The 23495-nt window shown below is 46.9% G+C and overlaps 1 protein-coding gene across 1 annotated transcript; it reads right to left on the bottom strand.

Annotated features, from left to right (window-relative positions):
* Window positions 1-4725: 4725 nt before the first annotated feature.
* On the bottom strand, window positions 4726-12047 carry LOC123833369 (dendrocyte expressed seven transmembrane protein). Its single transcript, XM_045861588.1, has 3 exons — window positions 11019-12047; window positions 5983-6291; window positions 4726-4849 (listed from the first exon to the last, which is right to left on the bottom strand). Exons 1-3 carry the CDS (start codon window positions 12045-12047, stop codon window positions 4775-4777), a joined length of 1413 nt encoding a protein of 470 aa, XP_045717544.1. The 3' UTR covers window positions 4726-4774.
* Window positions 12048-23495: the final 11448 nt, after the last annotated feature.

Raw genomic sequence — 23495 nt, 5'->3', positions numbered from 1 at the left:
CAGCCAGAGGGGGAGTCCTGTGTATATATCTGCAATACTAATTATGTAGATACTGCATAAATGTGGGTTTGTTTTTTTTTTTTTTACAATAAACCAACCATCTCTCCTCTCCAAGCCCTGCTGCAATCTCCAAAGCAGTGGTCACAAAATCTGCTGCATCATCTCAAGCAACCGTGAAGCCCCTGAGAAAACAGGTTTCCAGGACCCTCCCTCGACCCTTGCAGGGGTGTCCAGCTTTTTGGCGTCTCTGGGCCACACTGGAAGAAGAAGAGTTGTGTTGGGCCACACATTAAACACGCTGTGACATGCAATCACAAAAAATCTCACAATGTTTTAAGTGAACTTACAATTTTGCGTTGGGCCGCATTCACAGCCACCCTATTCCACATGCGGCCCACGGCCCCAGGTTGGACACCCCTGCAAGTTACTCAGTATGTCTGGGTTTAGGTTGGGGGCCTGTAATTTTACTTCACTTTTTAACCTTCAAAAGGCGATTCTGATGATCGGTCAGCTCTGGGTAATGAGTGGATGGGCATCGGCATCTTCCAGTCAGTCCCCCCTGCCCCCTGTGCATCCCCTAAGCCTGGCCTCTTCCTCGGCCCCCAACCTAAACCCAGCTGTGGGCCATGGGCTCAGGGTTCCTTGTCTTTGCTGAACGGGGTGCGGTGGGGACACCCCCCAGGCCATACTATGTGTTTCCTCGGCATCCAGTCAAGGAATGCAAACATGTTCTGCCTGAATTGCAGTCACTGCGGCTAGTTATGCTTTTGTCCCTCTCATTGCCTTTTTTGCTTTCCATTCACATTTGCATGAAGACCTCAACTGACAAATTCACTCTGATTTCTTCTGCTTTCTCACTATAAAGGTGAGGTTTATAGATGCCCAAGGTTTCGATGATGAAAGGCTTTTATCCTCTGTATCCTGTTATTCATCTCCCTTTCCTGCTTTTCAAAAAAGGTCACTGCAACCAACCATTGGTGATTAAAACCAAAAGAGACTTTGAGTCCTGAAATTTGGTGGTCTCAGCCACCTATTAATTTAAATCTTTCTTCCTCATTGTGTGGCTGTTACATGGGCCCAATATAACAGGCGTTTACATAAATATATAACCACAGTCAATCCCCATTCACTTTTTTTTTAGCCAGTGCTTTTCTCTTCGATAGCATAAGTTAAATAAAACAGCTTCGATGGTCTTTGTCACTATCACTGACTTTGGGTGGGGAAGCTAGTTCTTACTCTCTTAAGATATGTTTCTTTTTTTCTCTTTCAGGTGAATTAAGACAAAAATACATAATGTGTAAGACATCAACATATCCCACAATATAATCAGGATTGGTTAGGTTCTAACAGAGAAAATGGTAGATATAAAATCTTAATAAAAAAAAATAAAGACAATATTTAACATCCTAAGTAGAATCGTAAAAGAGATCTATGACCATGAAGGGGTTTGGGTTGACGGTATCTTACCGTCACAGAGAAACACGACGGACACCAGGTACAGAGCCCATGAGGACAGCAGAATGACACCCGAAAGACTCACGGAACACAGCCACCACGCTGGGATTCATGAAGTGAGAAATAGTGACTTCGACTACAATGCAACGTACTTTTATAAGCCATTGAAATTAGAGGTGACACAGGAAGCTCTATTACATTACCTTGGGCCATATCTTTCTGCCTCTACCAGATTAACAAAGCACACTTCACTAGAGATGTCTCAAAAAATTTAACTGACCGTTCATTTAAATCTAAAGTGGATATGCTGCAATTGCATAAGCATTTTATCTCCCAAGTTAGACTGGTCCTAACGAGCAAGTCTAAATCTTATTTTCAAGATCAAAATCGCCTTCTGTGACAGCGCCTCCTTGCCAGCCTGTCCTTCCAAGGGGCCAGGCACTTCGGCGCAAGGACAAGCTGGCCTCACAGATGGAAACCGGAAGACGTTCTGCAGAAGTCTTGTGAACGGGTCAGAGTCAGTCTGTTGGAACCAAAAGACACTTTGCTGCTTCAGAAAAGTAATGTTAATTTAAAGAAGATTAAATCCCCTTTCCCAACCTCTCTAGTGCCCTCCTCGTCGTAGAAAAGCGGGTAAACTGGGCACTTGTAGCAGGCGGGGGCGGGGAGCCTGGCAGGGTCCCACAGAGGGACCGCCTAAAGCTGCTGTAGACTGTCCCTCGTTGCCTGAGCATCTGTCAGTCTTCCTGACTGCACTGGAAACGGGCCAAGGCAGGGAGGGGGGCCCCAGGGGGTGCTGTGTGGGCACCCCCAACACCTTCTCTGCGCCGTTCAAATGGTTGCTGCTGTTAGGCAGATAAGTGAGTTAATTAGCAGAATTTAGGAAGGCAGAAGCATCCAGTTTGCTCTAAAAATTGAGCAGTTGATTCTTTGTCTTAGTTAATGTGGGGAAGATCCCTTATCTCTAGGAGGAATAAATATACAGTGAATGCAAAAATTCACACATTGTATCAGTTTATTATTATATACATTTGTTTAAAAAACACAATAAAGCATAAAATCATCAGAATATTTAAACAAGCCCAAACTATAAATGCATATTCACCTTCTCTGATTCTTTTTCCGTTCAAAACTTTACCAATTATGTCAGCATTTTACCGGAGTATGGGCTGGAGAACTGTTCCTAAGTGATGATAACAGTTATTACTGGTAAAGTTATTCCATGGTTTAGTAACTTGGGGAAATTCTGCATGGAATGAGGTTAAAAGAAATTTCTCAAAGTTTTTGAGTTATGCCCACGTGCTTCATGTTCAAGGTTAGAAGGCAGATAGATGGTACAGATTTCCTAATATCACACAACTTATTCTGAGGAACAACTAAAGGACTGGGGATTTCAGGAACACACTTTGGGAAATGCTAAATCAGACACATTTCCAACGTAGGCTCCTTCCGTTAGAGCCATTTCACCGGCGAAGACCTAAACCAAAGGCCTGCAGCTCTGTAAAACTTCCTGGGATGTTGGATCTCCATCCTGGCTGCCCCATCAGAATCGCCGGGAGCTTTAAACACCAGCGCGCGGCCCCCCCGCCCCCAGGCCGGCTAAGTCGGGGCTTTGAGGGTGAGATGCCTGACCTGTAACGTGGAAGAGATCGTACCGCGTCTCAGGGCTACCGTGACCCAGAAATGAGATCGCATGTGTGAAGTGCCTACTCGGTGCCTGAAACAAAGTTTAGTCTTTAAAGAAAGTTTCATTCTGAGGATAGTGAAGAATTCCAATCAAGACCTGTTGAAGATACAACAGTAGAAAACCACTACCGGGCGGCCATGGTTCTGCATCCCGGACGCTAAAATCGGAGCACGAAGGGGGGATGACAGACAGGATGTTTGCGTGATCTTGAAGCATTTCCCCTCTGAGACCACACTTACTGATCACAAAGGGGAAACAGTAATTTCACGCTGGGAGAGCCTGGCAGACCCCGTCTGAACTGAGGCCGACAGGTAACCTCACCGGTAACCAGACCCGCCAGCACCGTGCACCTCGGACATCACATTCGAGAGCGCGCCATCGCTTCTGGAGCGCTCGCGCCAGCACGGCATTGTCTGGGTTTGCTTACGTGGGGCTTCAGACAAAACCAAGTCCGAGGGCTCTTCACAAAATATCTGGTCAGGACTGTCCAAAAGTATCAAGATAATGAAAGAAAAAGGAAAGAGTAAGGAGCTCTTACTAATGTGAAGAGACTAAGGAACCGTGATGACTGAACAGTGTGAGATCCTGGGTGGAAGCGAGGGCCAGAAAAGGGAGAGAGTGAGACAATTGGTGAAAAATTCAATAAACTCTGTAAGTTATATGTTTTTCAGTATTGTTTACTTGGTTTTGACAATCGTGCTACGGTTATGTAAGATTTTAACCTTTGGGGTTGATGGGTGAAGGGTAAATGGGACTCTGTACTATTTTGAAATCTTTCTGTAAGTTGGAACATTTTCAAAATAAGAGTTAAAAAGAAAAAAATAATGTTTCTTTATTTCTTATCCATTCTTGGACGTTAAAGATAATAAAGCCAACATTCAAGGAGGTTTCTCTCCTGCCTTAGTGTCCAGAGTGCAGGGGAAGGAGGCCCCTGTACATGGGGTATATACTGATACAGTGAAAGAAAGGCCTAACATGTGCGTTTGAACAAACACTTCATATGACTTTGATAAATGTGGTCCCTAAATCACTGTGGCTAGAAGATTGGGGAGGAGACGAAAACAGAGAGATCCAGAAAAGGAGGGGACAGGAGCAGAGGGGGTGGGGAGCAGCGATTAGAAGCCGCTGGAGATGGTTTGGGGAACAGTCCTTGGGTACGGAAGGAGGGGAGAGACCGTTGCGGGGGTAGGGAGCAGCCCTGAAAGACACCCAGGAGGGCAGAGAAGGGACAACAGGCTGGAGATATTTTATTGGCTTTATGCGTGCTTATTCTCCTTGGCATTTGCTTGTGAGCCTGCAGTAGAGATGTCGGGGTTTTTCTAATTTGTTTTTTGTTTTTTTTTCTTTAACTGTTACTCCATGCTGAGGCTTATCCTCAGAGGACTTGGTTATAGTGCTGTTAACATTGTGACACTGGCTAGATTGCGTCCCTCACTTGGAAGAAAGACGACATAACCATTTACCTGCTAGCCCTTTGGCCCTTTTGAAGAAAAGCGGTTCGGCCACAAACTCAGCCCTGAGGCACCATGCACTATAGTTCGTTGTCTGACGCTGGGCATGGGTAGGGACCACCCTCTGCGGACCCGGGAGAGCAGCTGGAGAAGGGTGGCCGAGGCACTACGTGGGAGTTGCTCACGGATTGTCACCACCTGCAGTGTCCACTTGCTTCTTTCTAATCACTTCCAGGACTGGAAGCCAGAAATGAATCTGAAGAGACAAAAAGGTGGATGAATAAGCTTCAGAGCCATTTCAAATGCCTCCGACATAAACTTCTCATCATGGGGTGACCGGTGTCAGGGAAAATTGCAGAAGACTTTGAAATGACCAGAAAACAATCGTCCTGGTGGGTTATCTTGCTCTTTCATTGCCTATGAGCTATTTTCCAACTGTGTACATTGTAGATAGCTGATAGCAACAGCGCAAAGGATTCTTATCCAGGCACCTGCAAAAAAACCTTACCCCCTAGAGTACAATTGATCCTCCCATCCACCCTTCCTGAAGAAGTCAGTTTTGGATCTATGAAGTGAATTAATTTTGGTATTCTTTATGGCCTGTATGTATGTGTACTTTGAATTGCTCTTTGAATTCATTGGAATTTTTTACTGTTTTCTCTTTCATTAATAAGTCAAATAAAATCTTTGGCAAACATTTATTTTAAGTGTATGAAAGTCATTATATTACCATATATGTGTATAAACATGCATATATATCACATATATATATATCATGATATAGGCATCACTTATGTACTTTCATGCTGAAAAATGAGCAAATTCTTTGGAGTTTACCAAGCTATAGTAGATACTTCCCTCTCTGTTATTTATTTATTCTTAACCCAGTAAAGTAACTCCTTATTTGTTGCAAAGGGCCTTCCCAGTAGTCTCTCTATAATATGATTAAATATACTCACTTGCAATCATTGTTTGGACAATCTTGTAGAATCCTTTAAACCAGGGGTGTCAAGCTCATTTTCACCAGGGGCCACGTCAGCCTGGCAGTTGCCTTCAAAGGGCCAAAATAATTTTTGGACTGTGTAAATACAACTACTCCTTAACAGTTAAGGAGTTGAAATCACATTCAACCCTTTGAAGGCAACTGCGAGGTTGACATGGCTGCTGGTGAAAATGAGTTTGACACCCCTTCTCTAGACCAGCACTCAAAATCACCAAGCCAGGAGCCTCAGCGATGTGTATCTATTAACTCCCCCATCTATCTCAGTGTCCCATCTGTTGCGGAAGATATAACCCTAATGTGAAGTTGAAGAATGCTTTGAAATTCCGTTTTGCCCTTCACACTCAAAATGTCCTAAATTGCAGGCCACACCCTCATCTCGGCCTTACCTTTGTGAAGTACAGGTTCGGCGGCCTGTGCGCTTCCCTTCCCGGCTGCTTTGCCCTCTTCCTCAGCAGCTTCGCGTGCAGGTGTTGGACGCGCTCCCCCTGCACGCTCGGGTAGAAAGATGCTGACACCAGGATTTTAAGTTGCATCAGGAAGGAGGATGACAGTCCTAGCATCACTAGTATCACAAGAATAATGCTGAGAGGAATCCAAGTCTTAGACAGAAGGAGCTTCGGTTTGGGAATGCAGTTGGGTTCAAACAGAGATATATTAAAAGAGGAATCATGGATGATGTTTTGAGTTCCTTGCTCCTAAAATAAAAGAATAAAATCATCAAGACCCATGTCATTTCATATTCATTCCTTGTCTTTGTCACTGCTGCCCTGTGACACATACCATTTGTCTTTAAATGGGCGGGGGGGCAGTTCCTTTTGGGTGCCATGACGGGAGTGGAGGCCAAGAGGTGAGCCTTCTCTGTATCTACCACAGTGTTCTCCACAGTGGGCTTGTGGAAATACAGGTTTCCTTGAAAAGGGTATCAATAAGTTTGTCTATATGTCCCTTCTTTGGAGAGCCACGGTGCTCACGAGACCTCTAAAGTCTCTGAGAAGGCAGAGAAATCTGCTTAACATCAGCCAGCTGTTATCCTAACAAATTTTACCACATAACCTATTTTTATGGAGCACATGTTTCTATAGTCTAGGCAATGTGGGACTAATGAAAGACGGGTTTAACTCAAATGAAGGCAAAGACTTTTGGAGCATAGCCCCTTAAGATCCAGTCTTACACCCTCCATGAGACCGCCAGGTCACAAGGAGATAGGGGCATTGGATTATGTTCTAAGTCAACATTCTGGAGCTGGTGGGGAGGGGGAATTATTCTTAGTGCCAGAATACTAAGAATAGTATTTACTGAAGGTGGCTCTAAAATCCTATTTTTAGAGGTCTCAAAATAGGATGTTTTCTTATCTCTTGGATGCTCCAGAAAGGTGCATCCCTCCCCGCTTGTAAGCAAGAGAACGAATCAGTTGCTCTCAGCAAACTGACGCAGAGGGCAGAAGATGACATTCAGCCACCCAGCCAAGCCACCAATGGGAGAGGTGTGTGCTGAGTCAGCTCTTTTCTTTTCCCTGACCTGAGAAAGTCATTTAATCTCTCATTGGATTTGTTTTCTAATTTGGTAAAACAGGAATTAATGGACCAGATCCTGCCCGTGGATAAACTCCTTCCAGGGTAAATTAAACACCTTTGGGATGGAGCATTAACCTTACAGACTGGAGTCGTCAATAAGTTATCACCGCTGCACCCCAGTGTCCTGGTGCCAGGACTTTGCAAAAAGAGCCCAACCCACCCAGAGAACACCAGACACCTTGGATCTACTCTAATACCTGTGCAGACCCTGGAAATCCCAAACCAGGGACCTCTATACCAAAGTGGAGTGAAATCTGTAATTTCCCTAGCACTGTGGCTAAGCAGTGAAAGACATTTGTGTTGCCTCTCCTCTTATTAAGATAGTTTGCCTACAATTAAATAGAGAGATTTCTATCCCCAGAGCAAAGGCATGCACTCTTTTTAATAGTATTGAAGAAACAAACACATCGATTGAGTCAGTGATGAGAAATCCTGCAATAAGAAAGCAGCGGGAGTTCGGTCTGGGGAGAAGTTATTTAGTCTAGGAATCTGACTGGGGATTTTGCAGTGGGGAGTCAGGGCTTCATAAAGACTGAGTCAATATTTTCGTACAGGGCTGGCGGAGGGTAATGTGGAAGACGAATGAACTCTGTCCAAATCCAGAACAATATACTAAATGGTACCCTTATGTTTTAAAACGTGTTTACCTCCTTTAAGTAAACAGTTTGCCAAGGCAGGGCTGAAGAATGGACAGAGAACCTGCTCCGGCATCAGACGGTCCCAGAAGGTTAATCTAGACAAATGCTATACACAGAGTAGGTGCTTGATGAGTAGCAGCTATGGCTCTCTTTTCTTACAATGCCAACCCATCCAGCGAGCTCAATTCAGGTCATTTCCCATCTTTCTTTTTAACTTAAAATTGTATGAAAACAGGAGAGACACATTGGCAAAACCTTAAGCTGAGCTCTCTCTTCCTGCTGACTTCTCCTCTGTAAACCTGCAGCGGTGGAGAGACCAGAAGACCCGGAGGGCATCCTGGGGTGAGGGCAAGGCGCTCCCATTCTCGAGGACACTGCTGGTGGCACCACGTCCCAGGCCCCATCAGAGAGCATCTGAGTGGAGCTTCCTCAGCCACCTTGGCCTCGCATCTGTTCCTGTGCCCACTGTCCTGCTGTCCCTGCAAGTAGATGTGGTGGCCTCCCCCTCCAGGACTGACACCCTCCATGGCAGCTATCAGGGTCCAGACATTTTTGTACCCCTAGGACCCAATGCCCAAAAATTTATTTGTGAGGACATTGCCATCAGAAAGCTTCTAGGTGAGAACTCAGTGTCACAGGTTCGATTCCCAGTCAGGGCACATGCCTGGGTTGCAGGCCATGGCCCCCAGCAACCGCACATTGATGTTTCTCTCTCTCTCTCTTTCTCCCTCCCTTCCCTCTCTAAAAATAAATAAATAAAATCTAAAAATAAATAAATAAAAATAGCACAATATTTAAAATGGCGAGAACTCACAAAACAGGCATGAATGTTGACTGAGAGAAATACATGAGAGAGAAGCAAAAAGAGAAAGAAGGAAAAGTGGGGATCAAAAGTAGAAATAGGAGGCAAATGGAGGGGAATGGGAGGACAGGGGCCCTTTAACCGGCCATCACCCAGGATCAAGCCTGTCTGAAACTCTTGTTTGACTTTCATTTGAAGCACAGCTTCCATTATCCACTCTGCTCCAGATACCCACAGCAACGGGGTTCTTGTAATTAACTAAATTCTTCAGGGGCTGCAGAGGGCTCAGAGTAATCAACTCGGAGAGGCAGCCCAGGGGCAGGCGGGGCAGCAGCCTGGACGGACCTGCTGAGCCAGAACAGAAAGGGCGGCAAAGTGTGCATGCAGCAGGAGGATCCCAGCCCAGAGATAAAGAGAGATGGGGACAGTGGGGCTTCAAAGGAGGATTTGCCAGCAACCCCTTCCAAGACTTCCACCACACCAGCACAAGCTATGGTGCTCAATAAAGAGAAGGGAAATCAGACATGAAGAAGCAGCTGTCTGGGCTAGCGCACTCCACCCCTGCGTGAATGACTCTCTCTCTCTCTCTGTCTCTCTGTCATGCACACACGCACACTATACAAGCCTGTGAACACACACATACACAACACATACATGCACACATGTATGTCCCATCTAACTCAGTTTCACAATTTCTGGGTGACAAAAAAAATAAAATAAGTATCTGACACTGTCCAGATCCTCTGAAATGACCCCTTAATCACAAGTTCCCACAGGGATGAAGGGAACAGAGAAGAGATGAGATGCAGAAGACCATGGTTTTCTCTGTTGGAACACGGTTGCCGAGAGGAGCGAGAATGAAGGGGACAAAGGCGGATGCCCCAAGGCTCGGGAGGCACAAGCTCGGGGAGACAGACTGTCTTGGCTAGTGAAGATTTTGTGGCTCTCTTCAACGGCGCCATTCTCTGGGTGATGGGTTTAGAATCGTCTTTCTCAATCTTGGCCGCACGTGAGAATTACTCAGGAGTTTTTACAAACCCCTCGCCCAGGCCTCGCCCAGGCCTCACCCAGGCCTCACCCAGGCTGGTTAGATCTGGGGAGGGGGCAGACCAAAGCATTGGACTGGTTTGCCTGTTCGCTTGTTCAGCTCCCAGTGAAGACGCTGCACCAGGGCCGCTGGTCTACAAGGTCTTTGCTCTCCAGCACCTGAGGAACCTGAATTTTTCCATGTGTGGCCCATGGACCACCTGCTTTGAAATGAATGACGTACTCACTAAAAGTGCTCCCTCGTTTAAAACAGAGTCTCTGTACATTGAGGACTAAGGCTCTGCATTCACCCCAGGAGATTCTTAGCAAACTTAAGGTTGAAGGCGCTGACCTCAGCTGTCTAAAAAACAAGTGTAGCTGGTTCCATTTTATCATGGTACTAGCAGCAGCTGCATGTTTTGGTTACGTGGGAGCCCTTTTCCAAACACCATCCTCTTAAACACTAAGCTGATACATTAGGGTCCTTCCTGTTTGAGAAGGACTCAGGACTGCAAAAAAAAAAAAAAGTTCTCATTCAGAGCAGGTGCTCACAGCCTACTTGCATAACAGGTCTGAGGGAAGAGGAAGTCATGCCCTGAATCTGGCCTTTTAGGTTCACGCCGGGCACCCTTGCTTGAGGATCAACTTCGTATTCCCCATCAGAGACCCCTAGTCCCATATTTCAGTGTCTGTGGACTGCAGGAGACTAAAAGATGGGTCCCCAACAGTATAAAATTCTAATCCCTGTATCTGAAAATGTGGTTTTATTTAGGGGAAGAAAAGGACTTTGCAGATGTGATTCAGTGAAGGACCTTGAGAGGAGAAATGATTATCCTGGTAAGTCCTATTGCAATCACGTGCATCCTTTAAGAGGGAGACAGAGAGAGATTTTATGTTCAGTGGTGAGAAGGTGATGCGAAGACAGAAACAAAGATGGGGTGGTGCAGGCACAAGCCCAGGGATGCCAGCAGCCACCAGAAGCCAGAAGAGGCAAAGGGTGGATTCTCTATTAGAGTCCAAAGGGAGCATGTGTCTGCTAACACCATCTTGATGCCCTCCTAGCAACACTGATTTCAGACTTCTTGACCCGAGAAGTATTAGAGAGTGAGTTTCTGTTGTTTTAAGCCGCACACTTTATGGTAATTTTTACAGCAGCCACAGTAAGCTAACACAGTGACAGCCATCTTCAGAATGATACCCTCTAACGTAGGGACTTCAACTGAACCAGCATCTGATGGGCTCCTGTACGTGGGAGGAACCGTGCCAGGCACCAGGGATCCAAGGTGGTAAGACACTGCCCTGCCTTGGGAGGTTCGTGATCCTTTGCAAAGAAACCAGCTAACAGCCAGGATGCACCCTGACGAGTGCCTGTGAGCGCCTACCTCCCTGTGCAGTTTCAAGTGAACCTCCAGCGCTGGCAAGCTTTGGAAATGTCTGCTCACGGAGAAAATGAGCCAATACAGCAGAAAATCAATGGCTGCGAACAGCACCCATATGTAGAGATGGGTAAGTATGGGGAGGAAAAACAGCCCCAGGTTCTTCCTTTCTTTAGGAGTGAGCCGGAAAGATGGGATGACCACATACTTCTTCCTTTCCTTCTTATTCAACGGGAGGACACAGGGTCTCTGTTGGTGCCTCTCCTTTTCATCAAACTGAACAAACTGTCTGGTGATGTAGATGTTTTCAAACTTCCAACCATGAGGGTCCAGAAAGCGCTTCATGAAAAGGCCAGTGCCAAGTAGCACCAGCAAAAGCCCTGCGAGGGCAAGTAGTGGCTCGCCCAAGGAGGACAGCATCTCTGTCGTGGTCACCATCTTGTACAAGACCCCCAGGACTTCGCCTTTAGTGTCATTTAGCTGTGCCTCCAGGGCTTGGCTGGGACTGAAAAGAGAGACTGCCAGAGTCTGGTTCCAAGAAACAAGGTCATCAAATAGGCTCAGGTGAGTGGTAAGGCTGTAAATCCACTGAATTGCTTCAATATACCTTTTCAAAAGCGGCAGATGTATGGAAAAGCTCTTTGCCCTTAGGTTGCAACTCATACTGTCCAACAGACCCTTAAAGTTGTGAAAGATATTTTCCACATGTCCAAAGATGACTGCCCCTGTGCCAGCTGTGAGCAAAGCATTCCTGCCTTCACGCAGGCCACAGGAGAGGAAGAGGAGGAAAATGAAACACCTCACGTGCTTGGAGCAGCACAGCAGAACCCATGTGATCACCCAGGAGGCGGCGAAGACAGCAGATGAGGACAGAAACCAGGAGAAGGCCACTGAGAGGAGGCCCAGGGAAATGAAAGCAACAAAACAACAAACTCCCAAATGCTGAATAAAGTCCTTCCATCCAGGGCTTCTTGGAGACACATAGATTCCCCAAAGGCTTAGGAAGATATCGCTGCCTGAGTTCCAGACCCCCATGATCCCTGCAGCCCTGGAAATGAGAAAGAGACCAGGATCAGATGTTGCTTTTCAATGTCCTCTATCATTTTGTGAAGGGCACGGTGGTAGATTCATTACAATTACCCTTCTTGGACCCTGTACCCATTTGCAATGTGACTTGCCACCTTCTCCCATCAAGAAGTGAGAAATAGAATCCATCAAGAGGTGGGGTCTATTTCTCCAACCCTTGAGTTTGGAATGAACTTGTGATATCTTTGGCCAATAGAATGTGACAGAAGTGACAGCATGCCAATCCCAAATTTATGATTCATTCTTGCCCTTCTCTGGGAACCTGCTACTAACTTTTTAACAAGTTCAGGTGTATTAGTCTCCTGTCACTGCTGGGAAAAGTTACCACAAACTTAGTGGCTTATAGAAACACATAGTTATTCTCTTAGAGTTCTGGAAGACAGAAGTCTAAAATGGGTCCAGACTTCCGGTCAAGATGGCAGCATAGATAAACATGGCTCACCTCCTCACATAACCACATCAAAATTACAACCAAAATATAGAACAACCATCACTCAGAACCATCAGAAATCAAGTTGAATGGAAGTCTAACAACTACAGGATTAAAACAACACATCCATCCATACTGGTAGGAGGGGCGGGGACGTGGAACCAGCTAGTCCCACATTCATGTGTGTTGCATAAAAATTCAGGGAGGATATCTCATGAGCGAGGAGTCCTAGCCCTATACCACATGCCCCAGCCCAGGGTTCCAGTGCCAGGAAGATAACTCCCCATAACTTCTAACTGCAAAAACCAGCAGGGATGGAGTTGGTAGGAGAAACTTGTGGAGTCCCAAGGAGTTCCTCATAAAGAACCCACAAGTGGACTTACTCAGACTCACTCCCTCTGAGCTCCAGCACCAGGATAGCAGCTTGAAAGGCGCCAGTGATATACAGGAAGGAACTGAAATGTCTGGCATGAAGGCGGGAGCTGGAGGACAGTTTTTCCCCAGAAACACAGGTGGGCAGAGGTCATTGTCCCTATTCTGAACTCTTTCCCACAGAGCCACAGAGCTGGCAGATGGGTGCCATATCTGAGATCCATCAACCTGGTTAACACTGTTTGTCCTGCTCTGGAGATCCCTTGAGTCTCTGTCCCACCCAACTTAAGGGATCACCCAAGCTGTTAATAGGAACTTATCTATATGAATGGCTGGTCTTGACTCATGGTTCTCAACTTCCTAAATCCTCTCAAGTGAATAACAGCTGGCCTCAGTGAGTCCCCAGCTTCCATACCACTTACTAAGAGGCCTCAGGCCTGGTGTTAGCAATAACCAGCCTAGAGTCACCACTTGGCTTCGCTTGGAATCTCCAAGGCCAGCACAAGTAGCACCCATCTCAGATTGCTTTATAGCTCAGGCAGGGTGGCCCCAGGCAAAACACAGGTGGGGGCTGACCTTGGCCTGAACCACCTGGAAAATCACAGGACTCATGCACCCAGTGGATAGCTATAGACCATGTTGTAGCATCACCATCCTGCCCCTACACAGCTGATCCTCCATGGAGGGTGGAAGTTGTTGCTCAGTGGTCACAGCCAGTCCTTGCTGCTGACTGGCCTGGGTAAATTCCTCCCATTGACCTACCAAGAGCAAGCAAGTCTCAACTACAAGAGGAGGATGTCTCAGCCCACACAAAGGGTACACCTTGAGTACCCAGTTTTGATGATAGGGGAGGCTGTGCAACTGGACCCTACAGGACACCTACTTAGTAGGCCATGCTACTAAGACAGCGAGTCATAGCAGCTCTATTTAATACATAGAAACATGCACAAGGAGGCTGCCAAAATGAGGAGACAAAGAAACATGGCCCAAATGAAAGAACAGATCAAAACTCCAGAAAAAGAACTAAACAAAATGGAGATAAACAATGATTTGGGACATGAGGAAGAAAAAAACAACCAATCAGAACAGCAAAAAGAAAAAAGAATCCCAAAAAAGCAAGGATAATATAAGCAACCTGTGGGACAAACTTCAAGAGGTCCAACATTTGTATCATAAGGGTGCCAGAAGGAATAGAGAAAGAGCCAAAAATTGAAAAATCTATTTGAAAAAAATAATGAAAGAAAACTTTCCTAATTTAGTGACAGAAATGGACATGGAAGTCCAGGAAGCACAGAGAGTCCCAAACAAATGGATGCACAGAGGCCCACTCCAAGACACATAAGCTTAAAGATAAAGAGAGAATCTAAAAAGCAGCAAGAGAAAAGCAGTTAGTTACCTACAGGGGAGTTCTTATAAGACTGTCAACTGATTTCTCAAAAGAAACTTTGCAGGCTAGAAGGAATATGAAAAGCAGGGACCTACAACCAAGATCGCTCTACCCAACAAAGCTATCATTTAGAATCAAAGGGCAGATAAAGAGCTTCTCAAACAAGAAAAAAACTAAAGAAGTTCATCATCACCAAACCATTATTATATGAAATGTTAAAGGGACCCTTTGAAGAAAAAGATAAAAACTATGAGCAATAAAATAGCAAAAAATATAAATCTATCAACAATTGAATCTAAAAAACAAACTAAGCAAACAAGAAGAACAGAGACAGAATCATGGATATGGAGAACATCTTGATGGTTGCCAGATGGGAGGGGGAATGTGGGGGAATGGGTGAAGAGGTGAGGGGATTGAGAAGTACAAACAGGTAGTTACAGAACAGCCATGGGGATGTAAAGCACAGTATTGGAAATGGAGTAGCCGAAGGACTTATAGGCATGACCCATGGACATGAACAATGTTGTGGGGTTTGCCTGAGGGAGGGGGACAAAGAGGAAAATTGGGGGACAACTGTATTAGTATAATCAATAAAATATTTTTTTAAGTTTTAAATGACAAAAAAATAAAATAAAATAAAATAAAATAAAATAAAATAAAATAAAATAAAATAAAATAAAATAAAACGGGCCCAGAGGGCTGCATTCTTTCTGGAGGCCCTGGGGGAAACCCCTTTCTTTGCCTTGCCCGCCTCCTGGAGCCCGCCTGCATTCCTGGCCACACCATCTCTCCTCCATCTCGAAGCTGCGATGTTGCATCTTCTTTTTCCTCTGCTTCCATCTCTGTGTCTTCTCACTATGATTCTAATCCTCCTGTCTCCCTCTCATAAAGACCCCTGTGGTTATATGGGCCCTCCCAGATAGTCCAGGAAAATCTCCCATCTCAAGATCCTTAACTTAAGCACGTGTGTAGAATACCTTTTACCATAAAGGGTAACATTTTCACAGGTTCTGGGCATTCAGACATGGGCCTTCTTGGGGTGGGGGGGCATTATTCAGTCTGTCGTATGCAGATGGGGCTGCTGGGTAACAAGGGACACATGACCAGTCTATTTCATCAGCTCAGCCAATAGCCAGCTAAATGCCAGGTTGTAAAGAGACCATCCTCGACTGGCCAGTCCTTTGCCAGCCCAACAGCTGGTGATAGATACTTGTTCAATAACAAATGCTTATTTATTTTAAGCCACAGAATTCTGTGCTGCTTTGTTAGCCCGAGGTTGTTCCATGGAAGAGAAGCAAAACTGTGTCATGGGTCTTAAAGTTTGCAGTGAACCCTAGGCTGATGGATACGCTGAAATTTCAATGAACTGCATTATTATGTAAGATCGCTTTTTGATAGTCATGTATTTTCTTGTGCTCGATTTTACAGACCAGAAAGCGTATCAGGGGCATCCGAACTTAAATGTGGCATTGGCTTGAGGCCACTGTAACTCTGCTCTGTGACAGACAACCAGGTCTCTCCTCTCCTGCTGCTACCCCGAGTGCAGTTCTCTCCTGAGATTGTTACAAAGGAAACAAGAATATTTTGTCACTGAGTTAATTATCTGTGTTTTCTTCTCCAAATCTGGCATACTTAAAATACGGGTGCTGTGGGGCTGCTACCCCCCTGTCAGTCACGCAGATTTAGGTCTGTGATGAAATTGGGTTCATTTGGAACAATATAATATCAATTGGAGATGTTTCTTTCTTGATTGACATGAAAATATCTAATGAGCATTATACCATATGTATGGGATTTCAGTGAAGATATTGATCAAGTTTAAAACACTCTCAAATAAATGTCTTCTCACATCAGATATGATGGGGCTGGATTTATGGAGTATCTCGATGCTGTCCGAGCCAGTGACTTACTTGGATGGAGGGGGATGTCCAGGCATGGGCTAGAGGGCATGCACTGGGCAACCTGGGGTGAGGACATGATTCTTCCTCTGTGTTCAGGGAAAATGTAGTTAACAAATCACAGAAATGAGATGGGGAAGCAGGGAGGTTAGGAACAAACCTGTGGGAATTCCTCCAGCCGTAATATAGAAGGCTTATTGCTCCTGCCATGTAATCTGAGTGGAAATGCTCAGCACAGAGAGAGATACGGAAAGAAATTAAGTGTTGAAGAAAGGACATTACCATGCGGGACTGGCCTTATCAGAGATTCAAGATGCTCAAAGGGAACGTTCTTACTTTGTCAGGAGGAGAGGGAATTGGAGCCGTCATTAGGAAGCTCGCTTCCTTTCAGAACTGGAGGTTGGTTGAAGGTTGGCAGTGCTCCTGTGCACCCACCCGACCCCCCTGGACCGCTCTGACCCCTGAACTCACCGATGGGCCCTCCCCCAACATTGCCAACCCACGTGAAACCTGCTTCTCTGCTCACGCAGGAGGACTGGAGCCCTCAGTGGTAAGCAGGGGCCAGGGGCAAGACAGCCAGCACCAGAGCAGGTCGGGAGGTGCTACCGCTCCTCCTAGGTTTGTCCCTGTTCGCTTCCATTTTCATGACTTTGGATTTGACCTCAAACCATTATTTGATTAATTCACACACTAGTAGGTACCAATTGCCTGTTGTGTCCTAGGCACTTTACCTAAAGCATCCCCCTGCAGCCTCTGGAGACAGGTGCTCTTTGGATTTCACACAGGGGACACCGAGGCTCAACGTGCTTGCCCACTGGACTGCGTCAGCAATGGCACAGACAGTGAGTGGCACAGTGGGATTCGGACCAGGTCTCTCTGACTCCCGGCCAGCTCCCTGCCTCCTGAATTATTCTCAGATTCCATGACTCGATTATGTGGCAGGATGCTCAGCGCACTGTGCATCTGCGGAAACACACCCCACTGTCTGCCAGGGACTGTGCAGGAACCGACCTGCATATCACAAACCCACTTCTGTCTGCTCACGTGCCCTCCTGCATCGCAGTAGTCGATTCTGTAAGGGTATGTCTCAAATCGCCAAATTTTCTCTAAAGCAAATCAGAAATCTCAGCTTTTTAAATTTTTTTCTGTTATCTTTTATGAGGCACCCTTTTGCTTGCTTCCTAAAAAATTAATAATGTACTTGTAGGATTCATTTTTTCCCTTCTCTTGTACACTGTGTTCTTAATACAGATATTTCTCTGAAAGTAAGAAACAGATTTATGGACACATTAAAGTTTTAACATTCAGCACTAAAATCTAATATCAATTAAATAAGATCTATGACTGCAATTTGGTCCTGTAAGAGGCCCATGTTTTCTTAACAAGCAACAATTCTAAAATTATCCCCTTTGTTTTTGTGCTGGAGACAGCACGTCACCAAAAGTCACCAAAACTTCCTTGCGGCGAGAGGACTGAGAGCAGTCTCTCCCGTTGTACAACTCCAGCCAGGGAGGAGCACACTGGACGCGGACACTGGTGCTCCAGTCTGCCCTTCCTGTCACTGTCGAATGTGGCCTTGATTTCTCCTCCAATTTCCTACTTGAATGAAAGACCTGCCTGCGCCCCTTCCTGCAGAGGTTTAATGCGCAGAGCTTTAGGGAGCATCGTAACACACCCTGTAAACGCAATCCACCTGCTGCTACACCTTTCCTCTCTGAAGGTCGTCAGGCAAGGATCAAATGCTCCCAGCTGATGAGAGGCGTGGGGACAGGAGCTGGCTGGCACCAGCTTCCAGCACTGATGCTTTGCCTTTAGATGTCTGCCGGTTTCTTTCCTCCTGCCCCTGCGGAGGGCAGTCATCCCGCTGGTCTTCAGCTTTCTCCATCTATCTTTAGCCCCTTGCTTTCATCCTCTGCACATCAGTGAATCAGGATTTGGGCAAGACGGTTGTTAATTTCTTTCTCAAAGGCTTTTTCAAGCAGACACCCAGATTCCTAAATTTTGTTTTTAGAGCTAGAAGGAGTCTTAGCGATCACAGCTTCTTCAACTTGACTATACAATCGCTGGAGAAATCCTGTTGAAATGCTGATTTTGATTCGGAACAGAGGCATCTGAGATTTCGTGTTCCTGGTGAGTTGCCAGGTGGGGCTGATGCTGCTCCATCAGCTGATGCTGAGGGCCAGGCATGGGTAGCAAGCTCTAGTGGTCAGCACGGTCTGCCAGCACGGTCTGCGATGATGGAAGTGTTCCACATCTGTGCTGACCGATAAGGTTGGCTCTAACCTCACGTGTTGACTGAGCATGTGCACTTGATATAGGGCTAGTGCAACTGAGTTGAATTCTTAACTTTCTTTAGTTTTAATTAATTTAAGTCTAAGTAGTCACCTGTGGCTGATATCCATGTACAGCTCTGGATGACTGACAGCTAGTCGGCTGGCTTCCCCCAATGAGGAAGTGAAAACCCACAGAGGCTCAGGGACTCGCCGAGCCGGCCTGGCGTGGGAGGCAGAGCTGGGAGCGAGCCGCCGGTTCTCCACCACTCGGTGACCCAACACAGACACACTTCACTTCTGACTTTCTCGAACCCCATTTAAAAATCCTTAACAGGGTCCCTAAGCTAAATGGAGCTCTGGTTCCTGCATACCTAATGTGCCTTCAGGTGCCACAGTCGCATCATTAGAGAAGTGAACAACCCACAGCCTGTGCCTCTGTCCAACCAGTAGATAAATGATAATGGTTATCACGTTGTTAACCAAGTGTCCGGCCACTGGTTTAGCATCTGATACACATTATTCTTAATCTTCACAGCAGCTCTGTATTATATCTAAACATTGTAGATACAGAACGTAAGTCTCAGAGAGGTCAGGCAACTTACTAAAGGTCCCACAGGGTAAGTGGAAGAGCCAGGATTCTAACCCATGTTTAAGTGAGGCTGAGGGTTCAAGATGGGCAGCTTCTCAGACCCTCTTTAACATGACCTTCAAAGAGGAGCTCCTAAGTGTGTTGAAATATATCCCCAGAATCCCAATCGTGCATGCATCCTGAAATGCAGGTTCAACGGTGCAGGTATACGCTCTCCCTTCATCGTGACCTGCCTCTAGTGTCCCCCACCTCCTCTACCAGCATCCTCACCGAACCCTCCAGAGCTGACTGCAGGTCCCCATCCTGGTGTCAGGCCCATCCTGGTCTGAGGTCCAGGCTGCAGAACCCTCCTTCTGAACTGAGCCATCTGTCCCGGGACCAGGGGGTGAGATGTTGGCCCCAACTTGTTGAGCTAGGGGTCAAGGTCGGAGCTCTTCCTGTGCTGGCAAATCAGAGCATTCGAGGGCAGCACTCAGCATTGCAGATGCCCACAGGGGCCACACAGGCACCTTAAAGAGTGAAGGAAATCAGGAGATAGTTTGGAGGGACTGAACAGCATGGGGGTGGGCCATTGAGAGCCTGTGCCCCAATTTGAGCTCCAGGAGTGGCAGCCCCCAGCCAGCAAATATTCATCTAGACTGTACAGAGACAAGGTTGTATAGTTGCCAGGTTTTCTGATTTTTTTTTTCAAGAGAAGCCAGAAATCTAGATTTCTTTAGGTGACATCTGAATTTTTATTTTTTTTAGGTAGGCTCAAATTATTTTTAAACACTCGGGCTGATTTTGCCCACTGGTTGCCAGTTTGCAACCCTGGGTCTTTGGGGAATCCTCACATTACTTCCTCCTCTCGTCTCTGCTCCGCCTCCCTCTCCACCTTATTCTTTCTCCTCTCTGCTTATCTGAACTACCGCTCCCTCTTTTGATCCCCTGGGATGCTTTTAAAATCATGCCACAGGCCAGTTTTCAGTCGCCTGCATAAAGGTTTTTCTCTATGCCTTGGGAATATTTATTTTTGCCCAAAGAGCTCTAACTCTATTTTATTCCCTTCCCTCGTGCTGCAGGGCCAAGCCCCTCCCTCCCTCTCCGTTGCTTGTTCCAGCAGCTTCTAAAAGGCTAACCTGATCCCTTTAACCTGCAATTTCCCTTTATTTTGCCTCCATTATCAATGATGTTTACTGCCTGACTCAACATCCTTGTCTCCCCTGGATCAAGCACCTGCTTCTTGCTTCTACCAAAAGCATATCCCAAGAGTAATTGCCACTTTCCTGCCTTGATTCCTAACCTGCACTTTGTACCATGTCCCAGTCGGGGGAACCACAGCTGGAGTCCTCAGGGCAGTATCACAAGCTGAGCCCTGTCTCTCCTTCTCAGGAGTAAAGCACTTTTTGTGTGGCTGAGTGGGAGGGAACGAGGAGACGGACAGGGCTGGTGATGAGGAGCCCCGGTCCGAGCCAGGAGCCACGCAGAGCCTCACAGTCTGTGTATCCAGCCTGAGCCCACACTCATCTGCTTTCCCGCAGAGCTAAACTGTTGCCATGGGAAACAGAATGGACACGCTTCTCCATCAAGCCTGCACATGCCAGCACACACCAGCTGCGGGGTGCATACACAGCGGCTTCAAGCGTGTTCCCTGGGGGAGGGGGAGTATTAAATGTCAATGGCAGCAACAAAAGCACTGGCATGGAGTGCAGGGGCTCCCAGCCATCACGTCCACCCCCAAAGCCCCTTGTCCAGCCTCTTTGTTAAGGAGACAAGGAGACCACCTTTCCCGAGCACCGAGCTTTGAGCACAGGTCAACTCTCAGGGCACAAAGAACACATCCTTGCTCCACATTCAAGGCCCCGTTGGCAGCCGTCGCAGATGGGGGCCGTGGAACACTCCTAATCGAACCTCCCAATGGATGGCCCACCCTGGGAGCCTTCCGGTTGGGGGATATTGAAGATGCACGTCACCGGTGCTGCTCTGGCACTGGCCGAGACAAACCCAGGGGCTCGCTGCTTCTGCACGTGTAGGAGAAGTCAGTGTGGCCTTCTTCTGGGAAGGACCTGGAGATGGGGACCCTGGGAGCCACCCTAATGCTCCCTTCTGTCCCCACCTGAGGAACATTCGCCTTGTCTGACATCCCAAAATTTCCGTTAAGCGAGACCAACTCATTCTAACCATACACCCCATGCGGAAGCCAATGGCTCATGCTCAACAAACACAGATACAGTCTGCGGACTCCCTGGGAAAAATAAACCCAGACAGACAACCCCTCTGCTCATCTGATGCTCCTGCCACCTGCCCCGCGGATCCCCTGAGGGCGCCCCTCATCAACACCCCTCAGTCTCTCTCGCTGTCTTCAGGGCTTGCTGGGAAACTCATTTTAAAGGAAACTGAACAAAGGCCAGAGTGGAATAGGAGGAGAGCATGGACAGGGAGACCAGTGGTCCAGCCTGCTTTTTCCCAGAAGGTCTGTGTGACCTTGGACAGGCCCCTTCACCTCTCCAGACTGCAGCTCCCTGGGCTAGCCTGGTTCTACGGTTCCTGCTGCCCAACAGTCTCTGAAATAAGGCAAAGAAGAGTCCAGAGCTGCCTCTGGGTGTTGGCATTTCACAGGAGCCCCGTGCCTGGAAGAGGGACAAAAGAAGAATAAAGCGTCTCTTGTCCTTCTCTCTTTTTCTTTCTCTTTTTAAAAGCTCTTGCAAACTTATCATTGGGTTCTGAACACACTGTTCTCTCAGCCTGCCAAAATAGCTTGAGCCGGCACGGAGGCCCCCGTCTGAGGTGGAATGAATCCCTCATAACTTTGTTTTAATCATTCTTGCCTTGGGAAAGCCAGCAAATGCCTTCCTCTGTGAAAGCAACCTTCACACAAGAGAGGAAAGATTAATGAAAGCTACCGGGTAAACAGAAGAGCGTTTACGGAACAATTCAGTCTGTCGTCCTGCATCCCACTCTCCGCAGCAGGACCTGGCCAGCCCTGTTCCTCACTCACCCCCGCCCCAGGCTTGGCCAGCAGCGATTAATTCCTCAAAGGCTGGGGAGAGGCTTAAATCCACACTAGCTGCTCCATTAAGAGGATATTCGCGCCAAGGTCTTCCCTGAAACGAGGGTATTCACATCCCCTAGGCGAGCGTTAACAAAGAGTTTCCAATATTTCTGCATGCAGGTAAACTGCCAGGGTAGAGGAGAGGGATTAAAGGATCCTCTGGCCTCAATTGTTTATTCCAATGTACTAATATTTAACTTCTTGTTGAAGGAAGACAATTTCAAAAATAAGATTACTCTGAAAGTTTACTTACAGGCTCGTCTCAGGTTCTTCTTTGCATGCAGAAATGCCCTTCCCAAGGGCCGGGAGTCTTGATATAGGACAGAAAAAAGGGAACCGGTGTGACAAAAAGGTCACATCACCATGAATCAACCTGTTTTATTTCCCACACAACGTGACTAAGGCACTTAGTGTTGTCAAAGAGGCAGCCGATGCAAAGGCGCTGCATGCTTCTTTGTAGTGTTTTCCTCAGAATAGATGTTCCAGAAAATAATGGAATGGGATATTTTCAAACACAAGGAGTAAATTATGAAATCTCGAATGGTGTCTTTTCCTCTTTTCTCTTCTCTCTCGTGCTCCCCACCCCCAGGGAGGGGGCGATGACAGGCATTCACAATCCTCTCTCCCGTCCACAGAGGAAGAGGCAGATGGCACTGGGAACCACCTCTGCGGGGGCAACCCGAAACGAGAGTCACATCTGCCATGCCCCCCGACCTGGCATGGGACGCTCCACCCTGGAAACTGAACCTCCAAGTCCAAAGGACCAGCTTGTGTGGTTTCCAGGAACTAGGAAAACCTTCAAACCCACCCACAAAATAGTTCCTCACCTTTTGATGGAGACCCATAATATAACGGGGAGAGTTTTTGTCTTAAAATCCATGGATTCCTGACGAAGTGCAAATATCCCTGAGAAGGGTTGATACAAAGAAAAATATAAAATAGATAATTGTATAGATGGGACCCTACAAGCTCATGTAGGACATCATGGGAAAGATACGCAGACGCCTGATGTTTGGGAGACACAGCTGTCAATCAGCAAACGACAGGGATCCAGTGACGGCTGTGAGCAAATTGACATCACAGAAAACCAGTGAGCACCCCCGGCTGGGCCGGAGGGGAGTGAGCACAGGGGCAGGAAGCCGTGTTAGGAGGCAGGATGCACGTGTCTTGGTCAGGGTTCCCCAGAGAAACAGAACCAGAGGGGTGTGTGTGTGTGTGTGTGTGTGTGTAGAGGTTGGTTTTAAAAAGTTGACTCAGCTCATTTGTGGGGCTGGTAGCTCCAAAACCTGCAGGTGAGCCATCGGGCGGGAGGCCCAAAGGAGAGCTGATACTGCAACTTGAGTTCCAAGGTGGATAGCAGGCAGGTTCTCTTTTCCCTGGAGGGATGTCCGTCTTCTTTCTTTTAAGGAGTCTTGTG

Source organism: Phyllostomus hastatus, unplaced genomic scaffold, assembly GCF_019186645.2.
Source record: "Phyllostomus hastatus isolate PE091 unplaced genomic scaffold, TTU_PhHast_1.1 phas_scaffold_21, whole genome shotgun sequence".
Classification (NCBI taxonomy): Eukaryota; Metazoa; Chordata; class Mammalia; order Chiroptera; family Phyllostomidae; genus Phyllostomus; species Phyllostomus hastatus.
Note: the sequence above shows the minus strand (reverse complement) of the source record. Positions and strands in the feature narration are given on the sequence as shown.

Coding starts and splice junctions, on each gene's coding strand:
- LOC123833369 (XM_045861588.1), bottom strand. CDS start 12,047: ATGGGGGTCTGGAACTCAGGCAGCGATATCTTCCTAAGCCTTTGGGGA. Junction 6,292..11,018: donor ACTTGAAACTGCACAGGGAG/GTAGGCGCTCAC, acceptor CTTTTATTTTAG/GAGCAAGGAACTCAAAACAT. Junction 4,850..5,982: donor CGAACCTGTACTTCACAAAG/GTAAGGCCGAGA, acceptor TTGTCTCTTCAG/ATTCATTTCTGGCTTCCAGT.